The sequence below is a fragment of the Morchella sextelata genome (genome assembly GCF_020137385.1).
Source record: "Morchella sextelata strain SCLS chromosome Unknown scls_1, whole genome shotgun sequence".
In the NCBI taxonomy this organism is placed as follows: domain Eukaryota; kingdom Fungi; phylum Ascomycota; class Pezizomycetes; order Pezizales; family Morchellaceae; genus Morchella; species Morchella sextelata.
Genome location: NW_025408616.1, coordinates 1,011,020 through 1,038,429, shown reverse-complemented (window position 1 = coordinate 1,038,429; position 27,410 = coordinate 1,011,020). Strand labels below are relative to the sequence as shown.

General features: G+C 51.7%; 5 protein-coding genes across 5 annotated transcripts; 2 read left to right on the top strand and 3 right to left on the bottom strand.

Moving 5' to 3' along the window:
• Positions 1-168: 168 nt before the first annotated feature.
• Positions 169-4,062, bottom strand: H6S33_000258 (uncharacterized protein; the record flags this gene model as incomplete). The annotated part of the gene is made up of 11 exons (XM_044831615.1): positions 169-293; positions 402-1,124; positions 1,220-1,779; positions 1,856-2,144; positions 2,232-2,294; positions 2,351-2,447; positions 2,536-2,604; positions 2,661-3,080; positions 3,209-3,244; positions 3,327-3,556; positions 3,726-4,062. The coding sequence occupies 11 exons, from the start codon at positions 4,060-4,062 to the stop codon at positions 169-171; spliced, it is 2,949 nt and encodes a 982-aa protein (XP_044699817.1).
• Positions 4,063-5,682: 1,620 nt separating this feature from the next.
• On the bottom strand, positions 5,683-7,664 carry H6S33_000257 (uncharacterized protein; the record flags this gene model as incomplete). The annotated part of the gene is made up of 2 exons (XM_044831614.1): positions 5,683-7,431; positions 7,557-7,664. 2 exons carry the CDS (start codon positions 7,662-7,664, stop codon positions 5,683-5,685), a joined length of 1,857 nt encoding a protein of 618 aa, XP_044699816.1.
• Positions 7,665-11,572: 3,908 nt separating this feature from the next.
• H6S33_000256 (uncharacterized protein) lies at positions 11,573-15,943 on the top strand (the record flags this gene model as incomplete). The annotated part of the gene is made up of 5 exons (XM_044831613.1): positions 11,573-11,760; positions 11,898-13,687; positions 13,751-15,444; positions 15,505-15,765; positions 15,821-15,943. 5 exons carry the CDS (start codon positions 11,573-11,575, stop codon positions 15,941-15,943), a joined length of 4,056 nt encoding a protein of 1,351 aa, XP_044699815.1.
• A 1,464-nt stretch (positions 15,944-17,407) lies between these two features.
• H6S33_000255 (uncharacterized protein) lies at positions 17,408-17,770 on the top strand (the record flags this gene model as incomplete). Its single annotated transcript, XM_044831612.1, has 1 exon — positions 17,408-17,770. The coding sequence occupies one exon, from the start codon at positions 17,408-17,410 to the stop codon at positions 17,768-17,770; it is 363 nt and encodes a 120-aa protein (XP_044699814.1).
• Positions 17,771-19,447: 1,677 nt separating this feature from the next.
• H6S33_000254 (uncharacterized protein) lies at positions 19,448-23,356 on the bottom strand (the record flags this gene model as incomplete). Its single annotated transcript, XM_044831611.1, has 1 exon — positions 19,448-23,356. One exon carries the CDS (start codon positions 23,354-23,356, stop codon positions 19,448-19,450), a length of 3,909 nt encoding a protein of 1,302 aa, XP_044699813.1.
• Between the last annotated feature and the right edge of the window lie 4,054 nt (positions 23,357-27,410).

The following is a 27,410-nucleotide window of genomic DNA, read 5'->3' as shown; positions in this document are numbered from 1 at the left end:
CCTTCTCTCCGGATGTCTCTTACTAGAGTGCATAGTAATTTATGATCGAGCGCAAGCAAACACAACATATAACGCAAAGGAAAGAGGAAAAAGAGAGGAATCAACATCAACAACACTTATACTAACCAAGCTGGATAAAATAAAATAAAAAGGCTAAATAAAAAGGTTTCAATTCGTGATGCGACATAGCTCCTCCATCGCCCTCGATAGCTGCTCGCTCCTCTGTAGCAAAATGGCCCGCTCCTTCTCCTTCTGGGGGTCCTCCACTAGGAGCGCCGCGCAAATTTGGCTCGCTGCGGTCACCGCGGTGAATGTTAGCCACAAAAAACCAAGCAAAACAACCCCAAACATACCGATTGGATATGATAGGATAGGAATAGAGGGATTATATATGCACATACAATCCGGCCTCTGCAGCCCTAAATCGCGATCCAGTGCCACCGGTACCGCCTTTAAAAACACCGTTGCAATCTCAAATCTAACCGTCATGTAGACGTTATCAATGAACCTCTTCTGGGCGACCTCCGAGTACGCCCTGACCTCGGCCAGCACATCAATCTCCTTACTATACGGATCATCCATCGAATTATCGTCCGAACCCATCGCCATCCCGCCCCCGCCATTAATACCGCCCCCACCAAGCTTCCGCTTCCGCGACGTTCCTCCCGTATTCTCGGCCTGCAGCTGCTGCTCACGATGCTCGTTCTGCTCTAGCAGGTTGCGCTTGCGCCGCTCCTTGAGGATGCGGGAGTGGTTGGCAATGTGCTTCTTGTAGTCCTCGTCGTTGAGAGTGCAGATCTGGTTGACCTCCAAGTTCCACAGGCGGGCGCCGGCCTCGTTAAGGCGCTCGTACGACTCTTTGAGCTGGTTCTGGAGGATTGTGTAGACCTCAACAAAGATGGGGCTCTTCTTATAGGTCTCGAAGTTCTCGACGAAGCAGTTGTGGATGCGGCGGTTGAGGAGTTGGGCCGAGTCGGAGATGAACTTCTCGAGGATGGGGCGCCAGAGGTAGATTGTCTCTTTGATGAGATTCTCGATGGCTTTGGGGTCGACTTGGCCGGGAATTTGGGCGGTGGCGGTAGAGTCAATAATGTGCCGGATTTGAGGGAGGTTGTATTTGTGTTCTGTGATATCAAAAAGCCATTAAGTCGAGATTCTGGGGAGCCCGTTCACCCACCAACATGCCAATGACTAAATCATATAGGGAGTTTAAACTTACGTTCATCTACCCTCTTGAGTTTCTTAGGCGTCATGGGGACCGTAGCCTCGTTAGTTACCTTTCGCTTCTTGACATGAGCAACAGTCCCCTCATCGCCACTTGAGAGGGTATGCACCTCCGGGCCCTGCTGATTCTTCCTCCCCTTCCTCAAGGATGGCGACCCCTCCCTCTCACGCTCAAACGGGTCCGCTCCGTTCCCCCCCTGGGCACGTCTCGCCGACTGCTGTAGGTGATTATTATGGCTCCTATCCTTCTCCTTCCTGGGTGTTTCCAGCAGGCGCACAATGTCATTCTCCTCCTTGAACGTCTCAAAGACTTTTAGCGTGGGACGCACACTGCCGAGTGAGCGGATGAACTGGTCTGTGTTTTGGCGCAGCGCGTGTGGGAACTCGTTGTTGTCCTTGTCGCCGAGGAGGTGCTTGTTGAGCGAGGTGTTGAAGCCATGGATGAGGTTGTAGACGAGGAAGAGCTGGTTGTCGGTTGGTGGAGGTGGCAGCGCAACAAGCTTCTCTTTAACCTCAGCGTGCTGCTCTTTGATCAGTTTGATTACGTCCGGGAGCCTTCGTGTCGGTCAGCACGCAAACTTAAACCACAAAGGAGGGAAGGGGGAAGGGAGAATCGCTAGATTATATGTACCGTTTCTTGATCAGCTCGCCGAGCTCCTTGGCAAGGTAGCTCTGCAGTGCCTGGGTGCCGAAGCGGTGCTGGAGGTCTTGAAGGTCTGTTGCCCAAGGCTCGCTTCTCGCAAAGAACTCTGCTTCCTGCGCGCGGGCTTGGGCGTGGTCGATGCTCTGGTTGAGCTGTTCCTGGTTAGGCTGCTTTGTAACAAAGTAGCCGTGCTTCAAGCGGTGGGAGTTTCCGCGGAGGATGTTGACCCATTGGTCGTATTCTCCGGGGCCAACGGTATCTGGCTTGGTCAAAGCGCCTGTAATGATGGGTGATAAGGTTTGTTTGTTAGATACATGCTACACGTATCTTCCGAGTGGGTATCTAGGTTTTATCTGGTACTTACCAATAGTTCTTTCTTCGCCAAACTCGTGGGCAATGCGGGCTGCAGACTGGTTAACGGCATCGTCTGCACCGGTCGTTGTTAGCATGCGAGTGATATCTCATGAAACAGGGCAGTCAAACCTTTCATTGTTAGCGCTAGCAGGATCAGGCAATCCGGCTGGTTGATGTACTCCTTTGCCAAGCCGGTTACCAAGTCGATCAGGTAATTTTCACTTTCCTGCAAAACCGATCATTACCCCATTATTAGCAATCCCACTAACTGGAATAGTAAGAAATAGTAACAAAGAGCCAATGATCAACCCTACCGATTCTGTGGTTTGGATAAGACCCGGCAGATCAATAAACGCCAGGTTCGGCAAGTCCGGTGCAGTGATCTTTTCACCGCCTCAGTCAGTATACACCACTGCAATCAATTAATTGAATTACTCACATCCATACAAACCACGTTCGGACTAAACTTGACCTCAAACCCATCCTCTCCATCCTTACTCCCCTTCCCCTGACCCCTCCTCCCCCGTGCTCCACCGCCGCCAATCCTCGACTTCAGCCCAGCAGCACCTCCCGCTGCAACGGGCACCATCTCACGCGCATACTCGCGCCAGTTGCGACTTGGGTTCAGGACAGCCTGCTGTGCGGCGACGAGCGCGCGCTCGACCTGCGACTTGTCGACAATGTCGAGGAAGGCCACTTGTTCGGCCTTTTGCTCGACCCAGGGCGAGGAGCTGCGGCCCGTAGAGGTGTTCTTGGAGACGGTGTCGGGGTCGTAGCGCTTCTTGAAGCGCAGCGAGATATGGCAGTGCCAGCTATCGCGAGGGTGGCTGGATTCAGAAAGGTTGATTTCGAGGGGGCACTATAGGGTGTGGTTAGCTTTATGAGTAGGTAGGGGGTGTTATATTGGTGGTTTTGAGTTGTGGTGTGCCAAAAGCGCAACCATAATCCCCAGAACCATAGGTACAAACATATAAGATTAGTACATACCCTAGTACAAGTCCCCGTATATCTCGGCACTTTAATCTATTCCTCTCACGTACATTAGCCTCCGTCCCATCTTGATGTTCCTCCCTATCCGCACAAACAAACGAAAACAAAAACTTACCCCGCTAATAGCCTCAATCAGACTACTCTTTCCCGCACTCTGGTTCCCCACCACCGCAATACGCGGCAACGGTAGCCCAAGATCCTCAATCCCCGATGCCCGCAGCCGGTTCACAAGATCCACCATTCTACGCATACCGCCGCCAAGGACGGCAAGACCGCTATCGGCGGACGTTTCGGACGTTTCGGCCATGGGTGTATCTTCGGCTTCAAGTGTGGGGTTTCGGGTTTCTGTTTTTTGGGGGGTTAGAATGGATGTTAATGTGTAATATTACAGGGAAACCACCGCCACCACTCCTATTACTACTAATACCAATACTGCTTCTACTATTTCTGCAGAAGACTACGAACGGCTGGGAAAGGCCTATGGGCAGTATAGCAAACAAACTAATTAACATACCTCTCACCGTAACACCCGGATTCGCCGGGGCCGAATAGAGCTCTTCATCCCCCGTCCCTACTGCCACGGTACCGACACTATTACCATTCACCAACTTTCCCTCACTCACCGGCGGCACCTTCGCCTCTCCAACTGCTGCCACCACCGCCAACTCCTCATCTCTATGCCTCGCGGCCGGGGCAGAGCGCTCACGGTTCTCAACGAGCATCTGTACTGGGGCGTGGTTGTTGTTCTGGGGCACGGTCATGCTGCGGTACGGTGGGATTGGGTCTGGGCTGGGCTCGCTCTTGAACGGTCGTGGGGGGGTGTAGAGAGGTACGGAGGATGCTTGGGACATTGAGGTGGTTATGAGGGCAGTGTTTGTAGGGTTCTGTGGGGTTCTGTGGGTTGCGGGTGGGTACTGGCGGGCTGGTTGGATTGTAGTAGGTATCGTATTATTATGTTGCACTCAAAGTCGTGGGCAATCAGCTAACCAAGCAGGTATCCAGACAGAAGAAGAACCCTCTCTCTTTCTCTCTCTCGAACACCCCCAGCAGCGCTTTATAACCCCCTCCCTCTTCCTCCGGCCCCCTCTACCCTCTGCCTCCCCATTAACCCTCCACTCTATCCTCTTACCAACTACACGCACTCAGCTACCCACCAACACCAGCAAACACACAACCCCCCATCCAAGTTCGCTAAGCTCACAACCCCTCACTCGCACCCTCATGGCAACCCACCACCTCCGGGTCAGCCCTTCAAGATGTGCCTGGCCCGCCCCGCAAAGCTTGAACCTGCAACCCAGGCCCCCGGGTTTCGCGTGAGGGCGGAGGTGCGATGCGTTGAGGGGCATGTACGCGCTTCTGGTGTTGGCGTTGGCTGCGCGGGGGGTCTGTGCGGAAGTATGACTCGGATGGTGGTGGGGTGCCGGGCGGATACATATGTGAGCTGCTGGATATGGGGGGGGTGTGCTATTCTGGGTACCGATATCTCATTCACGGGGTACATAGATAACCAACTCGCCAACTAGCTCACTAACTCTAACAATCAATCAATCACTCGTCCCGTACCGAATCCACAACTGAAAGCTGACGCCGAGTGACACCCCATGAAGCACCCCCCAGCTGGCCAGCATCACAACCAAACCAAACCAAACCTAAACCTAAACCTCGTTCCCAAAGCAGCACACCCCATCCATCCCATCCCATCCCCCAATCACAGCCCACGGGAACGTGGCTCCAGCCGGTAGAAAGCAAAGCAAACTCTCAATCTCGATGGGCGTGTGTGGGTGTGCGTTTTTTTTTGCTTTTTTATCCCGCATGCGTGTGGGAGCTAGCAAAAAAGGAATATGATATGTGTATCAAGGATATGGGAACTGAGCGCGCGGAGCGGCGTATGTACTCTACTCTCTGTATCGAACCTAACCTGCCATACACGTCACGTAGGTAGGTACCAGTTCGCCAATTGAGCAAACTTTACATACTGCCCGCATAGTATTCTTTATCGCGAGAACAAAAAAAAAAAGCAAAGGCAAAAAGGCACGAGTGTGAAAATCTTGGTGGATAAAAAAAAGCAAGTATGAATATGTAGGTCCCAACCTCACTCATTCTCTTCTAGGTACTGCAGCTACTCTACTCGAGCTACATGCGACAATCACAGCACAGCACGCAAACACCATAAGAGAAATCCAAATACGAGTGAAATCAGAGAGGAAAAAAAAAAAGTGAGCGTTCAAAACTCAAAGAGACAATTGCAGCTACTCCACCTCCATCTCTAGACTAGCTAGCTAGCTAGCTACCCAGGTATTAAAGAACGCACCACCACCACCACCACCAAAGCACAAACACAAGTATATAAAATAAAAAAAAATATAAAAAATAAAAAACGCCAGTAAGTAGTAAGTAGTGTATAAACAACAATCAAAAAAAAAACATCGCTCATCCCACATCCCACATTAACCCATCACAAACAACCTAACCTACGACCGCCCATCAAAGAACGCCAACATCTTCTTCTTCGGCTTGACCTTCTCCCTCTCCTCTGCTGCCACCGCCGACGCCGACGCCGACGACGACGCCTTCGACGACCCCAATGAAAACGCACCCAGTCCCGTCGGCGTCCGCTTCGGTGGCGCGGGCCTCTCCTCCGCCGCCACCGCCGACGCCGACGCCGACGACGCCTTCGACGACCCCAATGAAAACGCACTCAGCCCCGTCGGCGTCCGCTTCGGCGCCGCCGGCCTCTGCTGCTGCTGCTGCTGCTCCATTGGTGCCGCTGGCGCCGTCGCTCGCCGGATCAAGGAGAACTTTGACGTCGGTGCGGCCGCGGGCGGTAGTGGCGGCAGCTCTTTCTCCTTCTTCTCCTTCTTCTTATCCCTATCACTCCTCTCGCTCCTCTCTCCCCTTTCACTTCTCTCGCTGCGTTCGTGTCGGTCGTGTCTATCACTCCTCTCGTGTCCGCCGCTCCCACCACTCCGATCGCTGCGGTCGCTCCTCTCGTGCCTCTCACTCTTATCCCGTTTCTCGCGGCGCTCACTCCTATCTTTATCCGACCTCTCATGTCTGCGGCTGCTCTCCCCGCGCTCCAGTCTCGGGCGGTCCCTATGTGAGCGGTCCCTCTCCCTCTCCCTCTCCCTCTCCCGCTCCTTCTCCGGCGACACCGCCTTCAGCGGCTTCTCCGCCCTGCCCACCTTCACCGCCGCACTCTCGCTCTCGCGCCTCTTCATCCGCTTCCTCATCTCGCGCTCGTCCGCCGCTGCACCCCCCACACCATGCGCGCCAAACGGGCCCTCGGCCTGCACCGGCGCCGGCATGATAGCCCTCACAGGCACAGGCTCCGTCGCTGCCCGCCTCGGCGGCTCCGGTTCCTCGATATCGTCCGGCAGCTGCGTGACGCCAAACTCCAGATCCAGGTCCCGCTCCTCCTCCTCCTCCTCATCCTTCTCGCCCACGCCCGCCATATTCGCCACGATCCGCAGCCCGCCCAGAACCACCACCGTCGCCGCCATGCCCACGCCCGCCACAACCGCAAACTGCGGCGAGCTGAGCAGGCCGAAAATGATGGGGAACGCGCTCTTCATGCCCATGATCGCCGCCGGCGAGATCTTGGCCACGAGCGCGGAGATCTCTGCGAGCGTCAGCCCGACGACGGCGAGCGTGTCGGGGACTTTTTGCAGCTCGCTGATGAACTCGCCGATGCCGGCGGTCAGGCACGACATCTCGTCGATGGTGCTCTGCAGCGTCATCAGCAGCCCGTGCAGCGACTCGGCGAGCGGGTCGCCGCCAACAAACATCGCCGCCGGCGCAAGCGTCAGCAGCGACGCGTTATGGTGCAGCATCGCCATCTGCTGCGCGTGCGCGCCGGGCGTCACCAGCGTCGTCTCCGTCTGCATCGTGTCTGCCGAGCCCCGGCGGACCATCGCTCCACTGCCGCGGCGGGAGGAGCCCTCGCCGGCGTCGTCGTCGCCGCGGTGCTTGCGGGACTTGGAGCGCTTCTTGTCCTTTTTGCGCTGGCTGTCGTCGCCGCCGGCGGCGGTAGTGGTGGTGGGGTCGTCGGTGGAGGAGGCGGTGATCTGTCTGTGGGAGCGGTGTTCGCGGCGCGGGGGCTCCGGGCGGCGGGCCTCGAGGCGGCGTTGCGTGGCTTCGCCGTGGCGCTCGGAGGCGATCTCGGCTTTGCGGGCTTTGTAGGCTTCGCGGGCGGACTTGAAGGCGGAGAAGATGTTTTTGGACTTTTTTTTTTGCGAGATGTGTTAGTTTTTCCTATATTTTTGGTTTTTGGTTTTTGCGGGTTTATAAGAGGGGGGGGGGGGGGAGGGAAGGGAGAAGAGATCGGACGGAATGGGTAAATACGTACAGTGGTCACGACCTTTCCGGCGTCGTCCACGACCGTCACGGTGCCTGTGAGGGCGGGGATGTTTCGCGCTACGCTGAGGGCGTTCTGGAGATTCAATGCGTCGGCCATTTGTGTGTGTTTTTTTTTTATTTCTGGTGTCTCACTCAGGTGTTGCGGGTGGTTGGGTTGGGGGTTGTAGCTATATAAGATGTGCTATGCAAGTGGATGGGATCCAGGAACCAGGATATGGAAAGTGATAGGGATGGAGATGTGGGTGGAATAGGGAAGGTGGAGAATGGGTACGAGGAGTGAAGTGACAGCAAAGGATGTGATGCGACTGGAGTATGAGTGTTTCTATCCTTCTGGTCAACAGAGAATCGATGGAGATGTAATCTTTGGAGGGCAGCTGGCTAGCAAGAAGACGAAGTAGTTGAGCGCTTGAGTAGAAAAGATGGAAAGAATAAAAATAATATCCAGAGCAGAGCGAACCTAGACCCGGACCGTGATAGACAGACAGGCAGACGACAGACAGGCAAGGTAAATAGAAAGAAAGAAAGAAAGAAGAGAAGAGAAGAAGAACGACAGCGAGAGGGGGAGGTTAAAACACCCAACGCCCAACCCCCCGCCCCCCCCCCCAGAGACCAGACGTACACGCTGTCAGTCCCCGTCTGCCCCGTCCGTTCTGCCCTGTCCTGTCCTGTCCTGTCCTGTCCTGTCCTGTCCTGTCTGGCTCGCTCGTCTATTTCCCTCTCTCGCTAGGCTCTGCATGAAGGCGAGCGAGCGTCCCTGATGGACGACGTCTGCATGCAGTCCCATCCTGTCCTCTCGCACTCACCCCACCCTGGGTCGCGCTGTATGCTGGCGGGCGCCCATTGGCTCCGCGCCGTTGGGGGAGGTTGACGCGCTGTGGCTAAAGGCTGAGGCGGTGCGGGGTGGGTGGTGCTGGTGAATCAGGGGTCTGGGCGGGGGAGAGGGAGGTTGGGGGGGGGGGAGCCAATGATCATTCGTGATCACTCGATTGGTGGGAGTCTCGAGAGTGGGCAACCCCTCTCGTTCCTCGCTAGATACTCAGGGAATTTGTTTTTTCTGGGGCAGGCAGAAGCAGGAGCAAAGGTGCTGTTTGAATAGCAGCCGTGGTATTGGAGGTGTGACGTCATTGGAAGTTCACTTCTGCTTGGAGCGTGCTGCATGGGAAGTGTAGAAGTGCTCACTGTCTAAGGGACTGAGGGTAGAGGTAGGGGAGAGGAGAGCATCGATTCCAAGTACATGTACATAGGTAGGTAGGCTACGGGGTAGAAACGCGGTGCCCATCGAGCTCTGCAGGTAGGGCTCGGAAAGAAAGGAAAAAAAAATTGTGCAAGCCTTGGAATTGCTCTATCATGATCATGGAAGTTTCCCTCGCTCTCGATCTCTCCGACTGAGCCGCGTGTGTCGTCAATGGTCAATGGTCAATGGTCAATGGGCAATGGGGGGGTTGAGTAGGCAGAGGAAAAGGCGAGCCGGCCAGTTTGGTAAAACATATGATACGTAACTCGGCCTCTCTGTGCAGCTATTCGCTGCTCACAATTTACCCTTCACTCCAAAGACTAAGACTGGAAACCCCGCGTGCTGTGGTTGGGTGCGTAAGCAGTATAGTCTGTAGGTGGAGCTCCTCTGCACTTACTGTACTACTACTTACCCTCGAGGCAGGCAGAGGAGGAGGAGGTGGAAGGAGTATTTAGAGGATGGTCATAGTCGAGTAGGTACATCGCAGAGGGTAGGATGGGGTTTCCATTTCTGTTGAACCCCGCCTCGCACCAGCCATCCATCCAGCCAACCAGCCTGCCCCCCTCTCGTACCTATTCACGCTCACCTAATATACCTACATGTACCTACCTTACTGTCTTTACCCTCCATGTGCTCGACTGTATTTCACCTGGCAAGGGCAAGGGCAAGCCAGATAAGGAAAAGAGTCACGCCCGACAGCGCATCGATCGGAACAAAGGAACCTTGCCAGCCAGCATAGCATGCCAACCGGGAAGTCTACTACTCTAGCTACAGAAGAAGAAGAAGAAGAAGCTTTCGTGTTTGCAGGCAAGATGCCCGTTGAAGCTCCATTTGCTACTCTAGGGTGATTTTAGAGTGGGTAGCACGCTGTGCGGTGCATCTCAATTACCGTTGCTGTGGGACCGCGGTGGAGCTATTTCATGTAGGTAGTACTCTAGCTACATACTCTACGATGGCCGCATGTAACGTGGGTAGCCGGTGCGGTGCCGGTGGTGCATACCCGTCCGCTGGTTTATTCTACTGCTTGTCCTTTTTTTTTGGGCAGGTAGGAGGGACTAGTGCTAGGGATGGGCTTGCAAGACTCATCTACTGCACTCTAACGGTGATGAACGGTGATGGATGAGATGGATGCTGTACTCCATTCTACGGGGATATCCAATACCTAAACTATATATATTATATCGGGCAGGGTATCACTGCTCCAACACACGCACACCCAGAGGCCTCTCTCTATGCGTGTCCAACGCTCCAAACATACCCACCACGACCCGAGGAGTCATGGCAGCCGCCAATGACAATTCTCCATCCAACCCACTATACCAACGCTCCCCCCCAAGCCAGCGCAATCGCCTTGATGGTTGTATAGTAGCCTTTATCTTATCTTAGCGGGGGGTGGCACAGCAGCGGCTGCTGCTTCTCCTGTGCCTGTCGCTGTTGTTCCTGCCGCTGTTGTTCCTGTCCCTGTTGTTGCTGTCCCATTGGCGCGCGGGCCGGGGGGCAAACAATGGCCAAACACATGTGCACACCGCCGAGCCATGAGCTGTCACTGAACTCGTGGACAGCACCATGGGCACACTCCTCGGCCCAGAGCCAGGCGCCGAGGGTTGGGCTGGTGCGGGAAGTGGTTGTGGGCCCGCTTGTGGATGTTGCTGCACGGCAAGCGTTCGGCCATGGCCTTTTACCTCCAGCTACCCCCGATCCGACCCTTAGGATATTCCCTCCTCTCCGCAGAAATACCCACTTTACCCACTCCGAACAGCTCCCGCCAAGAAACTCACCAGATCTCACTCGGTGCACATTGGCGTGAGACACCAATTGACAGCGAGGCTTTCCACTGGGGGAACTACGTGGTTGTGGATTGCGATGACATGCCATGGCCATGGGTCTGTTGTCTTGTCTTACTCTGCTGTTATGGTAGGGCATGGCATTGCGGGGTAGAGGGCTGAGTGATGAGGTAGGTATTCCAGCTGTATTCTATCTCTAGTAGGGCAGAGATGGAGTATGTACCTTGGTAAATACGTACTTGGTTTTGAAACATGCGGAGTGTTTACCGCTGCCGCGTACGAAGGTAGGTAGAGTACCCCGCCTGGCGCCTCAGTGCACTTTGTCAATACCAAGTGTGATGCTGGGCCTCTGTGTTTGGCCATGTTCTTCCCCCGTGTAACAAAACGGGTGTCCCAGGTAGGAACAGAGACATGCAAAAAGAGAAAAATGTAATGCGTACTCGGGGAGTCGAACCCCGTTCTCCCGCTTGGGAAGCGAAAATCATAACCGTTAGACCAAGTACGCTTGGTGTCTATGCCAGAACAATATCTTAAGAGTTTCATAACTATCCACAGTGCCAAACTTCGCCAAAGTGACACACAGCCTGCCTGGATCTTGATTTGTATGGCACCGTTTTAACCCCAACCCAGCTACTCACAGATATTCCCACATACAGACAGACAGACAGACAGATCGATTCCCACACGCAGTCATAATTTCCAAACCAAGCAAAGAGCCGCCTCAGAGCTCTGGAGGAGCAACAACTCACAACCTGCGATCATCATCATCATCATCATCACCCACTCACTCCTGCTCAGACGCTGCTGCATCATCCCCGTTCGTTCCTGCAGTTCGTCAATCCATCCATCCCTGCGTCCCAGCTTCCCTCGCCCAAACAACTCACCTCCACAGCTCTCTCAGAACATATCACCGTTTTCCCCATTCAACGCCCCCCGAGTACATCACATACAAGCACCCATTCCCAACAAGAAGAAAAGCTCGCCATCATGGCGCACAAGGAACCCGAGGAGGGGCGAGCAGCGACGTTGCGCCTCCACTCGTTCGAGTACGCAGTGCTGCCCGCGAACGCACCAGAGGTCATCGTGGCAAACACAATCTACGTCCGGGCACCAGACAAGATCGAGCCAGTTGTTGATGCGGAGCGGCGGAGAGGCTTCCAGGGCCTTGTGAAGCGGTATGTCATGCGCTTCTTTATTTTCTTTTTCCTTTCCCTTTCTGCAGTTCCCCCTCCCCGATTCCCCCCACTCCCCCAAAACCAAGCTTTGTTCGGGGAGGAGAATGTGTGCATTAATCAGCGGGGATCATTACCAGATATATGAACCAGCTCCTGTACGGGTGCCAGCGGGAGCGCTGCGACACGGCGACCTGCTACACGTTCCGCAAGACGCTCTCGCGGAGCACGAACGCCTCGCGGAAGCTCACGGTGCTGTCGGCACGGATCATCGCCTGCCACCTCGCGACGCAGGACGACCCGTTCAAAGCGCTGTGTCCCGGGAAGCCGGTGGTGCCCGTGATGTCGCTGCACGCCGCCGAGGCCAAGGAGGCCAAGAGCGGGACCTCGCGCGACAGCAGCTTCCGCGAGGAGATCCACGACGACGACGAGGCGGAGAAGGAGAACAAGGACATGACTACGGTTTCGGGCTCGCCCGGCGGTGGCAACGGCGGCAGTAGGGAGAAGAGGAGGCACGGCGAGGGCGAGGCGGAGACGGTGACGGATAAGGGCCTGAAGGATCCAAAGTCGTTCCCGCAGCAGCTGTTTAACACGATGTCTTTAAAAATGGTAGAATGGATCGGGCTTCCCCCGATTACGTCGGCGCTGAGGTTTTCTTCGGAGGGCGCGCTCCCGGCTACTACGGGGGGCCCGCCGAGGCTGTCTGATCTAAACAGCACCCCCGGGAATGGGTCGGCGCCGCCGTCGCCCCATGAGCAGCCGCCGAGATACAAGTTCCACTCAAGCCCAATGGAGCTCATAGACACGGGCCGGCTGCATCGTGATTCTGAGCCCGTGTCGCAGCATAAACATCAAGAGATCCTACAGCAGCCTCCTGCCCAGAAGCGGCGCGCATCCAACCCCGTGCAGAAAGCGCTGATAGACGTAGTGACACCCACGCACCCCGGCGCTGCCAAAGCGAAGCATTCTCTTGCGGGTGCCCGAGGGAAGACCTCCCCCGCGGTGCCACCGCCGATTGGTCATCACAGTCATAAGCAGAGGCTCTTCCTCCCCCAGACCCCACAGGTCACGCCAACACGGGGGGAGAAGCATGTGCAGATATCCTCCCAGACCCCCGCGAGCGAGCTCGTTACGCCGCCGCAATCGCTGTCACGGCTGGATCTCGAGATATGTACTGCCCTGGTGAACATGTACAGCAGCGACAATGCCACAACCAGAGCAGATGTGTGCAACTTTGCCAAGCAGAGCTTGTTCTACGTCTTCAGTACGCCGGAGGCATTGCTGAAATCATTCACAAGCACTGCAGAGTCAGAAGCGGAGGAGGATTACCTGGACCTAGCGACGGTTGACCGGTCTTTGCGAACGCTCGTGACGAATCCAGAGTGGGAAATCATGATCCTGCGGAGCATGTGGATGGGGCTGGAGGCCGTGTTTCACCCCAAGGTGCTGAAGGATAGAGATGCGGCGCGGCTGATATTGCTGGCGCTGCATGTCCTTGCGGCTATGCTGCCCGAGAGCACCCCCGAGGAATGGGAGGCTACGAGAAAGCTACGAGGGAGCGGGAGAGTTAGTGAAGCTGGAGTTGTGAGTGAGATAGGGTTCGAGAATGAGATGGCGGAGAGGTTGATGCGCAGGGTGGTGAGGGCGGTTGCGTATAGGGTCTCGTATGATGGTGATCATGTTGCGGACTGGATAAAGGGATACCTCAAGAGATGTGGAGCGGCACAGGAGAAACAGAGGCAGGAGGTTTTGTCACATGAGTTCGGCGAGGAGTTGGCAAAGCTTTCGAATAGAGGGAAAGGCGGCTGGAGCTTGAGCGTGTGTACGCTGGAATGGTGCCGAGCTGTGTTGCTGAAAGCATGGGATGGACAGGAAACCGCGAAACGGGGAAGTGTAGTAGCGTCGTCTTTGGTGCTGCTAAAGATCCTCCGTAAGTTACAATTCCCCAGCTTTGCTCATGTATTTACGATACTGACTGTACATGGCAATTAAGACGAGGACCACAAATCCTACGGGCTAGAACCGGAATACTTCTATACCCCAGTTCTATCGGACCGCTATGATGCTAAGGACATGCCCGTGGAATGGTTCAATGCCACCCCCGACCCAAAGATCGTACATTTCCTCGAATACCCCTTCATCTTCCCCCCACACGCAATCGTCACCTACTTCCGCGCCGTAAACCTCTACCACATGTCCAAGGCATTCGACAAGTCCATGACGATGGTGCGCCTGACGCACCAGATGTCCGTCGGAAACACCATCCTAAACCCCAACCGCGAGATCCAAAACCTCATGCGCAAGATGCGTATCGCACTAAACATGTATCTCCTCGTCGAGGTGAACCGCGAAACCGTCCTCGAGGACGCCCTGAACCAGATATTCCGGCGCGAGCTCCGAGAGCTGCAACGGCCGCTCAAGGTGCGCTTCTCGAACAGCGGCGAGGAGGGAGTCGACCACGGCGGTGTGCAGCAGGAGTTCTTCATCATCTCGATGAGGGAGGCCCTGAGGCCGGATTATGGCATGTTTACAACGGACGAGAGGAGCAGGATGAGCTGGTTTAGCGTGTGTCCCGTGGAACCAGTGCACAAGTTTGAGCTACTGGGACTCCTGGTTGGGTTAGCGGTCTATAACGGCGTCACACTGCCAGTCACGTTCCCGAGGATACTGTACAAGAAGCTCCTGGGGATGGAGGCGACCTCACTGGACGACATCAAAGACGGCTGGCCCAGCCTCGCCAGCGGCCTCCAGGAGCTCCTCGACTGGGACCAAGGCGACGTCGGCGACGTATTCCTGCGGACCTACGACTTCTCCTACGAAGCCTTCGGCGCCGTCAAGAACGTCAACATGCTGAAAGCCAAAGAAACGGGTCTCGAGTTCCTCGAAGACAAGATTGCGCGGCCGCCCGCCTCGAGCAAGCAGAAGAAGAAGGAGAAGAAGGAGGAGAAGAAGCCCGAAGCGGACGCGATCGAGGGGCTGCTGGAGCTGCAGAACTGGCTGCCGGCGGAGCCGGAGAGGGATCCGTGGCTGGGCGGGCTGAACGAGGTGCTGGATGTGCTGAATAGGGCGGAGAGTCCGGTGAGGCAGAGGGGGTATGAGGTTACTTTCAGGGAGTGGCCGGGGGAGGGGAGTGGGAGTGGCGCGTGGGAGGATGTAGAGGAGGCGGAGGCGAGGCGGCAGAGCTTGGGCGCGGATGCAGATGCGGACGCGGGTGAATCGGAGAGAGTGGGCGCGGGCGAGGCAGAGGTTGCAGATCAGGTGGGGGAGCCATCGAGAGCCGGCGCCGAGTTGTCGTTTGTGGAGCTCACGGCCGAGTCGGTGCAAGAAGAATCCAGAGCCAAGGATGAAGAGCTGGCGAAAGCAAAAGCGGAGGCATCATCCAGGGCAGAGGCATCTGCAGAAGCCGCCGCCGCGGCAGACGATACGGCCCATGAGAAAGAAGGAGAAGGGTACTTGGGCGGGGAGATCAGCTCCGACGACTCCAAGGCTAGAGACATGCCGGAAGGATCAGCTAGATTCACCGAGAGCTGGCACGAATTCGAAGAGGAAGCGGAGCTGGTGGCGAATAGCAATCGGGAGCAGTATGTAAAGGATTACATATCATGGCTCACCGACCGGTCAATCCGCCGCCAGTACCAGGCTTTCGAGAAGGGTTTCTTTGCTGTGCTTGATCCCAAAGCGTTGGGTGTATGTTGCCATATCCTATCTTTTCACATCTTGTCAAGTGTGCTAATGTGTCTACTATAGCTCTTTACTCCTGCGTCATTACAGAGTCTAGTCGAGGGCACCCAAGAGATCGATATCGAGGAGCTCGAGAAGACCGCACGATACGACGACGGCTACGGGCCTGAACATAAGACTATCCGCGACTTCTGGAGCATCGTTAAGGGCTTCAATAGTGTCAAGAAGCGGCAACTGCTGGAGTTTGTCACAGCGAGTGATAGGGTCCCCGTTAATGGGATCGGAAGTATCATGTTCTACATCCAACGGAACGGGCCGGATACTGATGTAAGTTTCTTCCCTTTCCCCTATTGTGGATAAGCAAGCTGACGATTCTTTTCAGAGGGTCCCAACTAGCTTGACTTGTTTCGGCAGACTGTTGTTGCCAGAGTATAGTGGCCGCAAGAAGCTGAAGGAGAAGTTGAAACTGGCGCTGGAGAATGGGAAAGGGTTTGGCGTTCCGTGATTTTTTTTTTTATGTATATGTTGTTTTGTTTTCTTTCTTTTCTTCCCTTTAAAAGTATTAGTATCTCACCTCCCTTCGTTTTCTTTTATTACCATCGTTGCTAGTGCGCCAGCGGCGTTCATTGGGGGCTGTATTCAGTCCTTCCCCTTCTCTCTCTTCTCTTCTCTCGTTCAGCGTCTCCTCTCTCTCCAATTGCATACATACCCCTTTTTTCCTTTCTTTCTTTCATTCTCAATCGTTTAGTATAGTCACCTCTCTTTTTTTTCCCTTTTCTTTTCCGGGTTTTTCCAAAAAAGCAAAATCGTTATGATGGTTATCAAAGTTACTATCGGAGTTTTTTTTTTTTTTTTTTTTTTTATCATTGTGTTATCGGACGGTGTTTTTGCTGGGAGCGCGGGGGGTTTGGGGGTTGGAGGGTTGGAGGGTTGGTTTGGGGGGTGTCATGTACGTATTAGTAGACCACAGTGACTGGAGGCAGAAGCTCACTATGTCTGGTCGTTCTTAATAGGGTGTCTTTGAATATATATTCTGGCAGTAAGAAGTTACTTATCTTGGGATGCTTTGGCTCTTGTGTATGTGTGGGTGTATGTATGTATGTGGGGGGTGGTGTTCACCTTGAGGCGAGTCGTCTTATGTGACTGAGCCTTCCACGAGAGGTTGCTCTTGAGCGCCAAGGATTGGTAGTCATAGAGTAGAGAACACAGAATTAAGAATACCTCCCCACCCGCAACCATGAGTTTTATATACATGTAGAATCTCATTCTAAACGACTATTCCCAAATTTCTGACAGCTCACCGGCTCCAGCTAAGTATCATTAGAAGAGTATTGTAGGTTTTTCTAGAACCTCCCAACACTTCTTGAGATTTCACTATTATGTGTTAATCATGTATTATCACTCGAGGGACAGGTGCCTTTACCAGACACCAGCCTAAGATTTACGCTGTAAAATCACTTTATGTTAGGGGAATTCCTGACACCGTTCAGGATTCTACGTTAAAGCCATGCTGGAACCCCTAACCCTTGACACCAACGCCTGACACCAGGCTAGCGTATTTCACAAAGAACAGATTAATGTTCCACTACCCGGCTTAGCTCACCAGTGGATATATCCTTCGTTCGTGCCCGCGATTGACATAGAATAGCCAAGTTGATATTCAAAATACTAACTGCTACAGGGCGTGGATATCCTCTAGGAGTGGAAAGATGTGTTGAAAAGAGGTCACAAACTGTGACTTCGAGCCTAAAGAGGTTCGCGGAGTGTGGATTAGGTATGCTAAAGATAAAAGTCACTGGAACAAGTTAAACACCCCCAATAGCGTTTATGGTCAAAACGAACGAAGGGTTATATAAAGACGACCTCAACCACCAACGATCAACTATCACGATAGTATCCACACTTGCTCGGACAACATCGCTACAGACAGACGCTATGAGTTTTCAAAGTACGTTATCGTCTTATCGTTATGAAGGTTTGCTTACAAAACACTTTGTTGCTATTAGAACTGATTCTCCGTTATGGAGGACCACCGTTTACTCTCGTTGCCGCTATCCTTGGTTCGGGTGCTGTAACCTGGGAGGTACGCAGGGATCATGCTCTCAACAAGACCGACTTCAAGATTGACGAACTCAAAAAAGATATTGCGGACATCGAAACAGACATTCAGGGCTTCAGAGGCGAGATGCAAGCCATTCGGTCGATGATTATTGTAACCTCTTTTTGTACCATGAGAGCCATCGACGGCGATAAAAAGCCTTTGCAGGAGTGGGTGGGACGCATTGAGCGTTGCCGGAAGACTGGTGGCGAAGACTCAGTCAAGAAAGAATAGGGATCGGGAGTTGACTTCGCACTGAAAAGGTGAGTACTTGGTGACCCGCAAGTTTTACTAACGACGGGATGTACATTAATACTTGTAGACAGGATATTTTACCGAGGCTTGGGCTGATACATCGTTAGTAGCCCGTTAGCAGTCCGTGGGATGTATACAGTACCAAAAAAACGGGGTGTTTTTTGTGCTGTGAGACTGCGGCATTTAAGTGGATATTTTGTAGTATTCTTATAAGCAATAGCATTTGCGGCGTATTCTGGGATAAGCAGTAGCATTAGCGGGGTATTTAGGTTGGCGGGCTGGTAATGCTCTGGTATTCCTTTCAAATACCGCACTACTACCGCATAGCTTAGGTGTTCAATTTTTCCATTACCGCTTTTTTAAATGTATATACATGCAAGATTTGGATGTACACATAGAAAAAGATACTCAGAGTTTAATGTATCATGAAGCATCACGGAATTTATCATCACCACAATTCATTTCATCAGTAGTTCAATCAATTGTGATTTTCTCCCCCGGATCTATCACATGTACAGTCCTAGTCCTGCCTGTGGTTCGTGTGACAACTTTCCTCGTAGCTGATTATCACGACGGTGGTGATTAGACATAGTGATGGTCGAATACCATATCATGGTGTTGAACTGCTTATTACGTGGCTGGTGGAGGTGGACATAATACTAGTAGGGGGCGAGCGGGCACAAAATTACTACTAGTAGGGCAGACACACTCCTAGCCTTTGCGTGCCCTAGGATCGTCTCGAACATCAGGCTCATGTACTATAACACCAACTGTTGCAAACAGTGTCAGGCAAACACCACGCACTTCATCTTGGACGGCTAGCTACTTCCCCGCATGAGTTTCTCATGTTCCCTATAATTGCAAGTGGTGGAAGCCTTTGGTGTTTGTTCTCCCCAATCTAGCACTTGATATATATTGTAGCACTACGTAGAGATATGTGATGAACCGCAATAGTGATAGTGTACTACAATTTACAAACACTGTTGCACCAGAGAGATACATTGTAGTTATGATGTAGGTATTTCAGTACGAATACTAAGTAGTAGCTAGGGTATTTAGAGATAACGAAGAAGGAGAAGAAATAGAAGAAAACACTTAGTACTTAGGTTTAGAATTTAACCACTAAACATAAAATCCACAAAGAAATCCACACGATAAAAAGTGAATGAGAAGGGGAAAAAAGGAATGCAATAAGGCCCGTTGGAATCTTGAACCCCTGTTCCAAAACCCACCAGATAAAACAATGTGACTCGACTCCCCGAGTAAAAAAAAAAAGGAAAAAAGAAAAAAATACAAAAGAAAATCAGACGACGACGGTGATCTCGAAATATCAGGAGGGTATTTAAGCAGATGACTATAATGCTTGCAATGAAAGATAAAAAAATCGAGGAAAAGGGAAAAGATTTAAGGGGATACTCTGTTTCAAATATTACAGTGGAAAATGGAAGAAGGGGGGGGGGGGGGGGTGTAGTGAATATGGTAAGAAAGTTTAGCACTGAAAAAGAGAAAGAGAAGAAGAAACAAAAAAACTCGAACAAGAATTCACATGACAGTCATATGCAACTTTAAGAAAAGCCCATTATCAATATGCACCAAACCAACATCAACTCATGAAGAAACCTCCTCAAAAAAGTTTAAAAAAGAAACCACCTAAGCCTAAATCATGCCTGCAGGTGCGCCACCAGAGGCCTCCATACCCTTGGGAAGCTTGGGGACAGTTGGACTTCTCGCCAAAGCTTCCTTCCTGGCACGCGCACTGAGTGCCCCACCATCGCTAGTAGACTTTCGGAGCTTGCCTCCAGTCTTCTTTGCCTTTGGTGGCGGGTCATCAGTGAAGGAAGAACGCTCAACCTCATCATCAGTGTGGTGACGCGGCATCATAGGGCTCCCTGTTGGTAGCGCAGGAACTTCCTCGGAAGACTTGTTCCTGCCAAAGCCTGAGAATATGCTTCTGGTCTCAGTCATGCGCCTTTTACGGCCGTCCTTTTCCTTCGCACTACCCAAAGCAGGGCTAGTCTGGGTTGGAAGATCAACAGTAGGGATGTTGGATGTTGAAGAGATGAGTTTGGGATCACCAATTTTACTCTTATCGACAACCCGCTTCTTGGCCGGGGCAAATCCAGCGTTGGAGTTTGCAATGCTTTGGATTAGAGCAGCCGGAGGAGACTTTGATGAGATAGCAGATGCCGGAGTAGTGTTGGCACTACTACTTGGAGTCTGGGTCGCCTGGGAAAACGCAGGCGAATGATCCATAGTTATCGCAGAGTTTGGTGTAGATGATGCTTGAAGGTGTTGGGTAGGAGGCGAGAGTGCTGATGTGTTTAATGGTGGTAGAGGTGTATTATCAAAAGTTCCCCTCCTTTGTCTCATTGTTGGTCCCGATGAAGCATTGCTGTTTCCCCTGGGCCGTCTGAACTCAGATCCATGTGGCTGCCCGTCCCTGTCAAAGGACTGCTTTTTCTGTAAACCGTTACCCATTGGTCCATGGTTCATGTGGCCATTGTTCATTCCAGGTCCAGGTGGTGGACCTCCATGGCGTCTCGGTTCCTGGTCTCTGTTTTGCCCTTGGCCTGGTCTATGCATATCTGGACCGCCCATCCGTGGCATACTAGGTTGTTTACGTATACCATGATGACCATCCCTTTGCGAGACCGGGCTACCGGGTTGAGTACCAGGCGCCGACCTTGGCTGAGCATAACCCTCTCCGTCATCTCTCCATCCCATCGGCTGCCCTCTCCTAGTATTCTGCTCACCGTTACTGTGTGCATCGTTCCTTTGGTCACGGGTTGACCTTTGCCTGGGTCTGGGGGTAATAATAGGTGAATGGAGGGGGTGCGGGAGACCCACGGGCGATCGTGGCTTGGGGCGGTTCTCGTTTTGCAAGTTTGTGTTCAAACGTGCAGGGTTAGGAGGAGGAATATGATGGTGAGAGTGTGGTGGATGTTGTTGCGTCGGATACCCCCCGGGAGGAATGTTCTTTGGTCCTCTGACAGTTTCCCTGAGCCGTCTTTCCTCTTCGGTTCTTCTCTCGGTCTCACTGCTATTCATCCTGCTCCGACTTCCCTCCTTTCGCATCCCAGGGCCAGGGGAATCACGACCACTTCTCGAAGGATCGTTCTTGGAGATTATCCCATTGGAACCCTTCGATCTGAGGACACCAAATCCACCGCCAGATCCGCCATTTTTCCCTTGTTGAGCTTTCATGTCAGGCGGGAAATCCAGCTCATGTTGGCTGTTGACCTTTTCGTGATTTCTAAGGTTCTGCTGAATTATTTGGCGTCTAAAAGCCAACTGCTGCTCCCAATCCTTATCGTTGTCATCCTCTCCCGCAGGACTATCCCTATCCCGTTCACTCGCTCTGCTCATAGCCCTATCCCTCTCACTCGTCCTACTATCTGCCCTCCCTCTAGACCTCTCTCTTTCTCTGGCTAAGTCTTCGTCATCTCTTCTTTCATCAGACCTTGTCCTGGCTGAGTCTTTTTGCGGGACTGCAGGCGTTGGTGGGTTGTCACTGATAGTCGATGGGCTCGACCCCCTCATGCGCGGGCCATCATCTTCTCCAAAGTAACCACCATCCCAATCATCAAACTCCCAAAGGTCCCCCCCACTACTCCCAGAAGTAGCACTAGGCCTTGGTGCATCGGGTTCTTTGGAGTTCTTAGCTGCTGCCGCCCCCGGGCCATAGTTTGAAACACGTGACATGCGTGTGTATGTAGACCCTGCATATACCGAAGAATGACCAGAATCCGTACGAAGATGCTGGCGAACGAGCATACTAAGACCTTGACCCGGTGGAAGGGTTGGCGAGTCATCCTCAGATGATGGCTGCACATCGGCCGAAAATTTGGGCGAAGTGGGCGAGATTGCTGGATTGCGGAGCGGTTGGCTGGGACGCATGAAGTCATCTGAAATCCTTGTGCTAAAAATTGGCGAGATGGGGGAAACTGGAGACACTGGAGATGGCGGCTCTACTTCTACATATTCGGAATCCGTTGGATGTGCTCCAAAGTTCTTACGCGGGTGTAGAGGCGCAATATTGTCCAAAGAATTTCGAGAAATAGGACTGGTCTTACCATCTGCCCTGTCACTCTCCTCTTGATCGTCATAACTCGAATCACTCGCCGAGCTCCGCATAGACAAAAATGTTTTTGAACCTTTCTGTCCATACTGGTCGTTGCTATCACTCATTGGCGAAGGAGCCCTGATTTGTAAGTTCAGCTTATCAGAGCTCGGATTTCTTTGCGGTTGGTCTCTCGAGAGAATTCCAGGACTGAAAGGTCCCTGTGTAGGAAATTGAATTGCACTGGCAGATACCGGAGGGCTAATTGGTGATTGCGACCTGGGTTCTAACCCAAAGTTGAACTGTGCCATGTGCGGTGACAGTGATTGCCCAAGTTTTTGCCCCTGTTTTACAGTTTCTTCATTATCTTGTTCATCCTCATCCTCCTCTGGTGTAGACATCGGGGAATCCGGGCTCCTCTTGACATTGACGGACCACTGAGGGGTTTGTTTTGGGGATGTTGGCGACGAGGGCGAGGTATTTGACTGCTGGAAAAGCCCTGGGGGACTGAAGCTTCCCTGGTAGCTGTTCGCTGGAGGCGGGCTAACAGCTGCCTTTCGCAGGGAAGCCAACCTCTCTAGCCTTCCAACTGCTGTCGTTTGCTGGTCCTGTAACTGTTGGTCCAAGGCTTGTTCATATAGCGCTTTACGAGGTTTGGTCGCAACAGGAGCCACAGGAGGGGGGGAGGCCGATGCTGAAGCTTGAGTGGTCCCAGATGGGCTCCTATTGGATGATACAGATGTCGCAGCAGTCGAAGAACGAGTAATGGTGGTAGGAGCGGAGCCCGTAGAGGAGCTTGTGTTTCTGTTTTTGTTATAATCATCACCTCCATTGGCCTCCTCTGATTCGTGCTGCTCTCTTCTATGCTTCGGCATTCCAAATCCCTCCGGAACGTCGTGGCTTCCAACAGATCTTCCGCCCATAGAGGACCCTGGATTTGAATCATCCATAGAGTCCTTCCCACTAGTATAGGCATTTGGTACCCGATACACTTTCTGCCTTCCTCCAAAGAGGACATTTCCCTCTCCACCTCTGGAACGATTCATGATGCCACCGGACTCATCTGAACCTACAGATTCTTCCGACTTTGTAGTTAAACGATTCTGCTGAGCTGACGTTGCCTCGGCGATGGATGATGTTTCGGTGATTTCACCCATGGGTGTGAATTGCGGTGGATTTGTAAAGACAAAGCCGTCCATTCCATCACTTGCGGTCCCAATCGGTGCATTGGGGTTCACTCCTCCATTAGCTGCTGCTGCCGCAGCAGCAGCGGCCATTTCCTGTTGTAAGATACTGAAACGCTGTGCTAAGTTCGGCATCAATAAGGAAGTCCGAAAGTCATCCGAAGCAGGCAGCGCATGTTCAAGGTCAAGCTGAGGTTTTGGAGGAGGCTCTGGGGTTCTCCCCCACTTGAAAGGATTGTGACTTGTAGTGGGAGTTGGCTGAGGAACTGGAGGGACACCCTCTTCATCTTCCTTCTTCTTTCCTTTACGAAGACGATGCATTATTGTTGTAGGTTTATATTTAGTGGTGAGCTAGTGATACGAAAACAGAAGATGGTGAGTAAGGGTGTCTTTGGTGTATGGTTTAACGAAATTATTCAAGTGAGTATAACTAAAGATTGTGAGAACTCGTGATGAGAACGAGCGGTAAGCAACGAAAAATATCAAGTACCTATTTGCCCTAATTTCGCTGATTGTTGAGAGGAATTAGTGAGAACGTGCTTGTTTAGTAATAGAGAGTGTAAAAGAGTTGTTTCCCCTTGTCGCGGAGATTCCCTTACCTCAGTACTTAAGATATGTATTATTCTTATTATTCTTCCAACGATTAAAGGGAGCAACTAGACCGCTGAACGGAAAGGAGAATCGGCCGAATTGTTCGCGAGAAGCAGAAAAAAAAATAAACAAGTAGATTATCTAAGATCTCCCTGTAATCAGTACATGAATGCGTGTGTGTGCGCGCATAGCAATTCCTGTACGAGAAAGGGTCCAACAGAGTAGAACCCAGGTAGCTCTACATCTGAAACGCGAAGGGTATAGAAGAAGAAGCAAAAAAAAAAGAAACCAAACCGGGGTTAAGGAAAGTTAATGTACTATACTAACCTTGACAACTTCCGTCCGTCCTGCTGGTGGTGCCTGACCTCGAAAACTCACAGGATGCACAAGAAGAGAAGCGAAAATGTTCAGGAAAGTAAGAGTACCTGAAGCAAATGTAGTCACCCGAATGATCGACAGGGGCACAATTGCAAGCAAGAAGAGTAAAATGGAATAGAAATGACCCCGCTACTAGGCGAGTTCAAATAGTCAAAGTCGAGAAGAATGGGTAAATCCAGGCCGACAGTGAATTCTGGAGTGAACAGAAGAAAGGAAGAAGAGTGAAGGCAAAGGGGGTTGAAATGAAGAGATGATGTAAATGAGTGGACGACGGATGAAACGAGTGAGTGTATAAGACTGTGTGTAAGAGAGTACAGCAATCAGTAGTTGGAAGCTTCAACGAAGGACCGTCAGGTGTAAGTTTGTGCGCGATTCACCACCAGGTATGTAGGTGTAGGTAGGTGAAGTAGCAACTAGCGGTAGTCCAGACAGACAGTCAAGTCAGCGTCAATCGTCTTGACAACGCTACTAGTACTTAGCGCGACGGCGGGGCAAATGACCGATATTAGGGAGGAGGTCACAAAAGAAAGGGATAAAGGGAAGAGAGAGAAGCGAAGAGAAAAAGAGAAAGAATGTGAAAAGGGTTGACCCAAGTTCCAACTGCGGAAGCTATGATCAGTCAGGAAACTGAAGTAGTATTAGATTCGGTACTCTCTCTCTTGTTCCTCTGTCTAACTAAAAGCTATCGACAAATTAGATGCTTGGAACCGAAAAAGCACAACACGAACCAGCCAGCCAGCTAGCAGCCTGCGAGTGCAAAAACCACCATGACCACCCACGAAAGTTCCATAAGATTGGGAAATTGAAAGATTTGCCGCAAGGACTAGAGGGGCATTCCCCATTTCGGCCAATGGGTATAAACCTCCCACCTAGGATCTAATCCCGGGGAATAATCTGGTCTCGTTTCATCTACCCCCGGCCCGCTCCACTGAACAACCGAGATGCCCGTGAGTGAGGAGTAATTGAGTCCAGTTCTAACTTGAACTCTCCTCCCCCAGACGCCTTCTTTCTCTGCCTGAGCGCTTCAGATCTCATGGTACGCAAGATCCAAGTCGCTGACGACACTTAGGTACTTGCGAATAGGCAAACAATCGACCAAAGCTGGGGAGATAACGATGAGCAACGTTATGGCATCAATTGGTCTGCAGCTCATGCTGATTCGCAGCTGGTGGCAACATGGTGATCCATCGCTCCCAAGGAGCCAACCAATTCACGATGTTGTCTAGGATGGTTCAACAGCAACGTCCAACCCTGTGCTTATGTTCATGTGCACAGCTGGGCCCCCAAACAACGCATAACCGTTCGTCTCCTTTCAACAATTATCTTACCGGGTTATCAACGCCGTACTCAAGGACCAGCTTCTTGTAAGAAAGAGAAGGAGTTTCTTTATTTTATTTTTTTTTATCTAAAAGCGAAATTCTAGTACACATGCATGTCACACCTTCGCCCCGCCCCTCCCGACCCATGAACCCAAAGCTAGTGAAGTGAACAGGGTTATGTCGAATGGGGAAAGGAAGAGGAAGAAGGGAAAGGAGAAACCTTCAAGAAGATAAGGCACAGTATCTAATCACTTCACTTGCCGAAGAACATGTTCTTACTGGCCGTATTGTGAGCTGTTGAAACCCTCGTGATCTCGAAGTATTCTATCAGAGGCTTAACGTCTGAGCGCAGGTTATCCACATCTCTAAAAAGATTCGATGTCATCCCGCGCCGCAAGCTCTTTGAAACGAACAGTTTAAGCACCAATTGTCCCCATACATAGCATGGCCTCGCCCCCAAGATAAAACCCAACCAGAGCTGAAGAAACTCCCCATCAGCACCTTACCAAAATACGAGCGGAGACAAGAGCATCGATCAAGCAGGCGAACCCCTTCAATTTCCTCTTTGAGGTTTAATTGGAGGCTACAGGGATGGGCCACTTTCATGCAAGGTACGATGAGATGCTTGGCAGCGTTTCCTGCAAGGGGCTTTGCGCCAAGACAGCCCGGTTCTGTTCAGTTCAGGAACGCCTTGATCTTGACAACGTCTTTTATCCTTACTAAATCAGCTTCAAGCCGAAACTGTCAACCAGGATTCTTCATTGCAGTAGCATATCTAGGTATCTAGGTATGTAAATCTGTAGGTACACACTGTACTACGAAATATATAGGGTAGTAGTACTACCTTCTCAAAGATCGGTTCCACAGCATTTCTCGAAGGCCGATAATTGCCTACTGTGCCCCCCTTTCCAGTAAAGGGAGCGCGTAGAGAATCTCACGATCCCATTCACGAACAAGAAAGCATGCGTTGCGGGACATGCCACCTATTTGTGCACATAGCATAAATCTATTAACCACATTCCCGTTGCCAAAAAATGGCATTTCGGCGCACAAAAGAACCCCGATCCGGGCGAATTTCCCGCGTTGACAATAGTTCACCCAGCCTAGGACCCGGAGATTTCGAAAATTAAAATGAAGAGGAAAAAATAACCCTCGTGACCGTATCAGAAGGCCATATGGATCATTATGTTTTCTTTGGGCTTTAGCTTCTAAAATCGTTTTCCCTTGCACATCGCGGGGTCTACCGGCCTGTTTCTATGAAGAATTGCAGCAGACTCAAGGAATCTACATCTGTAAGGGTTGATGGGACCAATATCGGATGAAACAACATTCACTCCCCTAATAAATCGCTGTAGGAATATCTTAGTGTTTTTCTGTCTCCACGTAAGTGAATGGCCTTTCCAATTTCCCCAGAGCCATTAGTATTTACACATTACTACATCGTAGCAGACCTCAATCGAATAAGTATAGCGCACTGTAGCTACATGCCCATATATATATGATGCATGTATGTACCTATATGATCGCAAGTACCTGCCGTCTAACCGCTAACCAAGTACCTAACGCCCGACTAACCGTGGTCGTACATGCATAGTATGTAATGTAGCTGATAAGATACACAATCGCGATTAACGGAAGGGAATTTTATCTATATGAAACGTTCCTTATGAATTCCGCCAAGACTCTGGAGAAAAGAGAGAGTAGTCTGTAAAGATCGCTCGCTCCAGGATCCATGAACTGTCGGGCCGGGTGTGTACTGATTTACTAATATAAAATGGACACACGCGCATCCTGTACTAGTCATGATGGCGATTATTAAGGATTGTTTTCGAATTAAAACAAAATTTCTCATCGCGGGATCTAGAGCTCGGTGGTGGCCTGGTCTCGATGGCTACGGCAAATCCGAGGAAGCTGAATTGACGGGTATGAGACAATCAGCTGACGCAAAATGCAATCCTAAGGAAAATTTAAATGCTTATTATGACTACTGCATACTTAAGATCCCGATTGACTTATCTTCGAGAATTCTCCGGTCCTTACAATTGGTGGGTGGTGGGCGGGAATAAAAAAATAACACTTTGAATAGA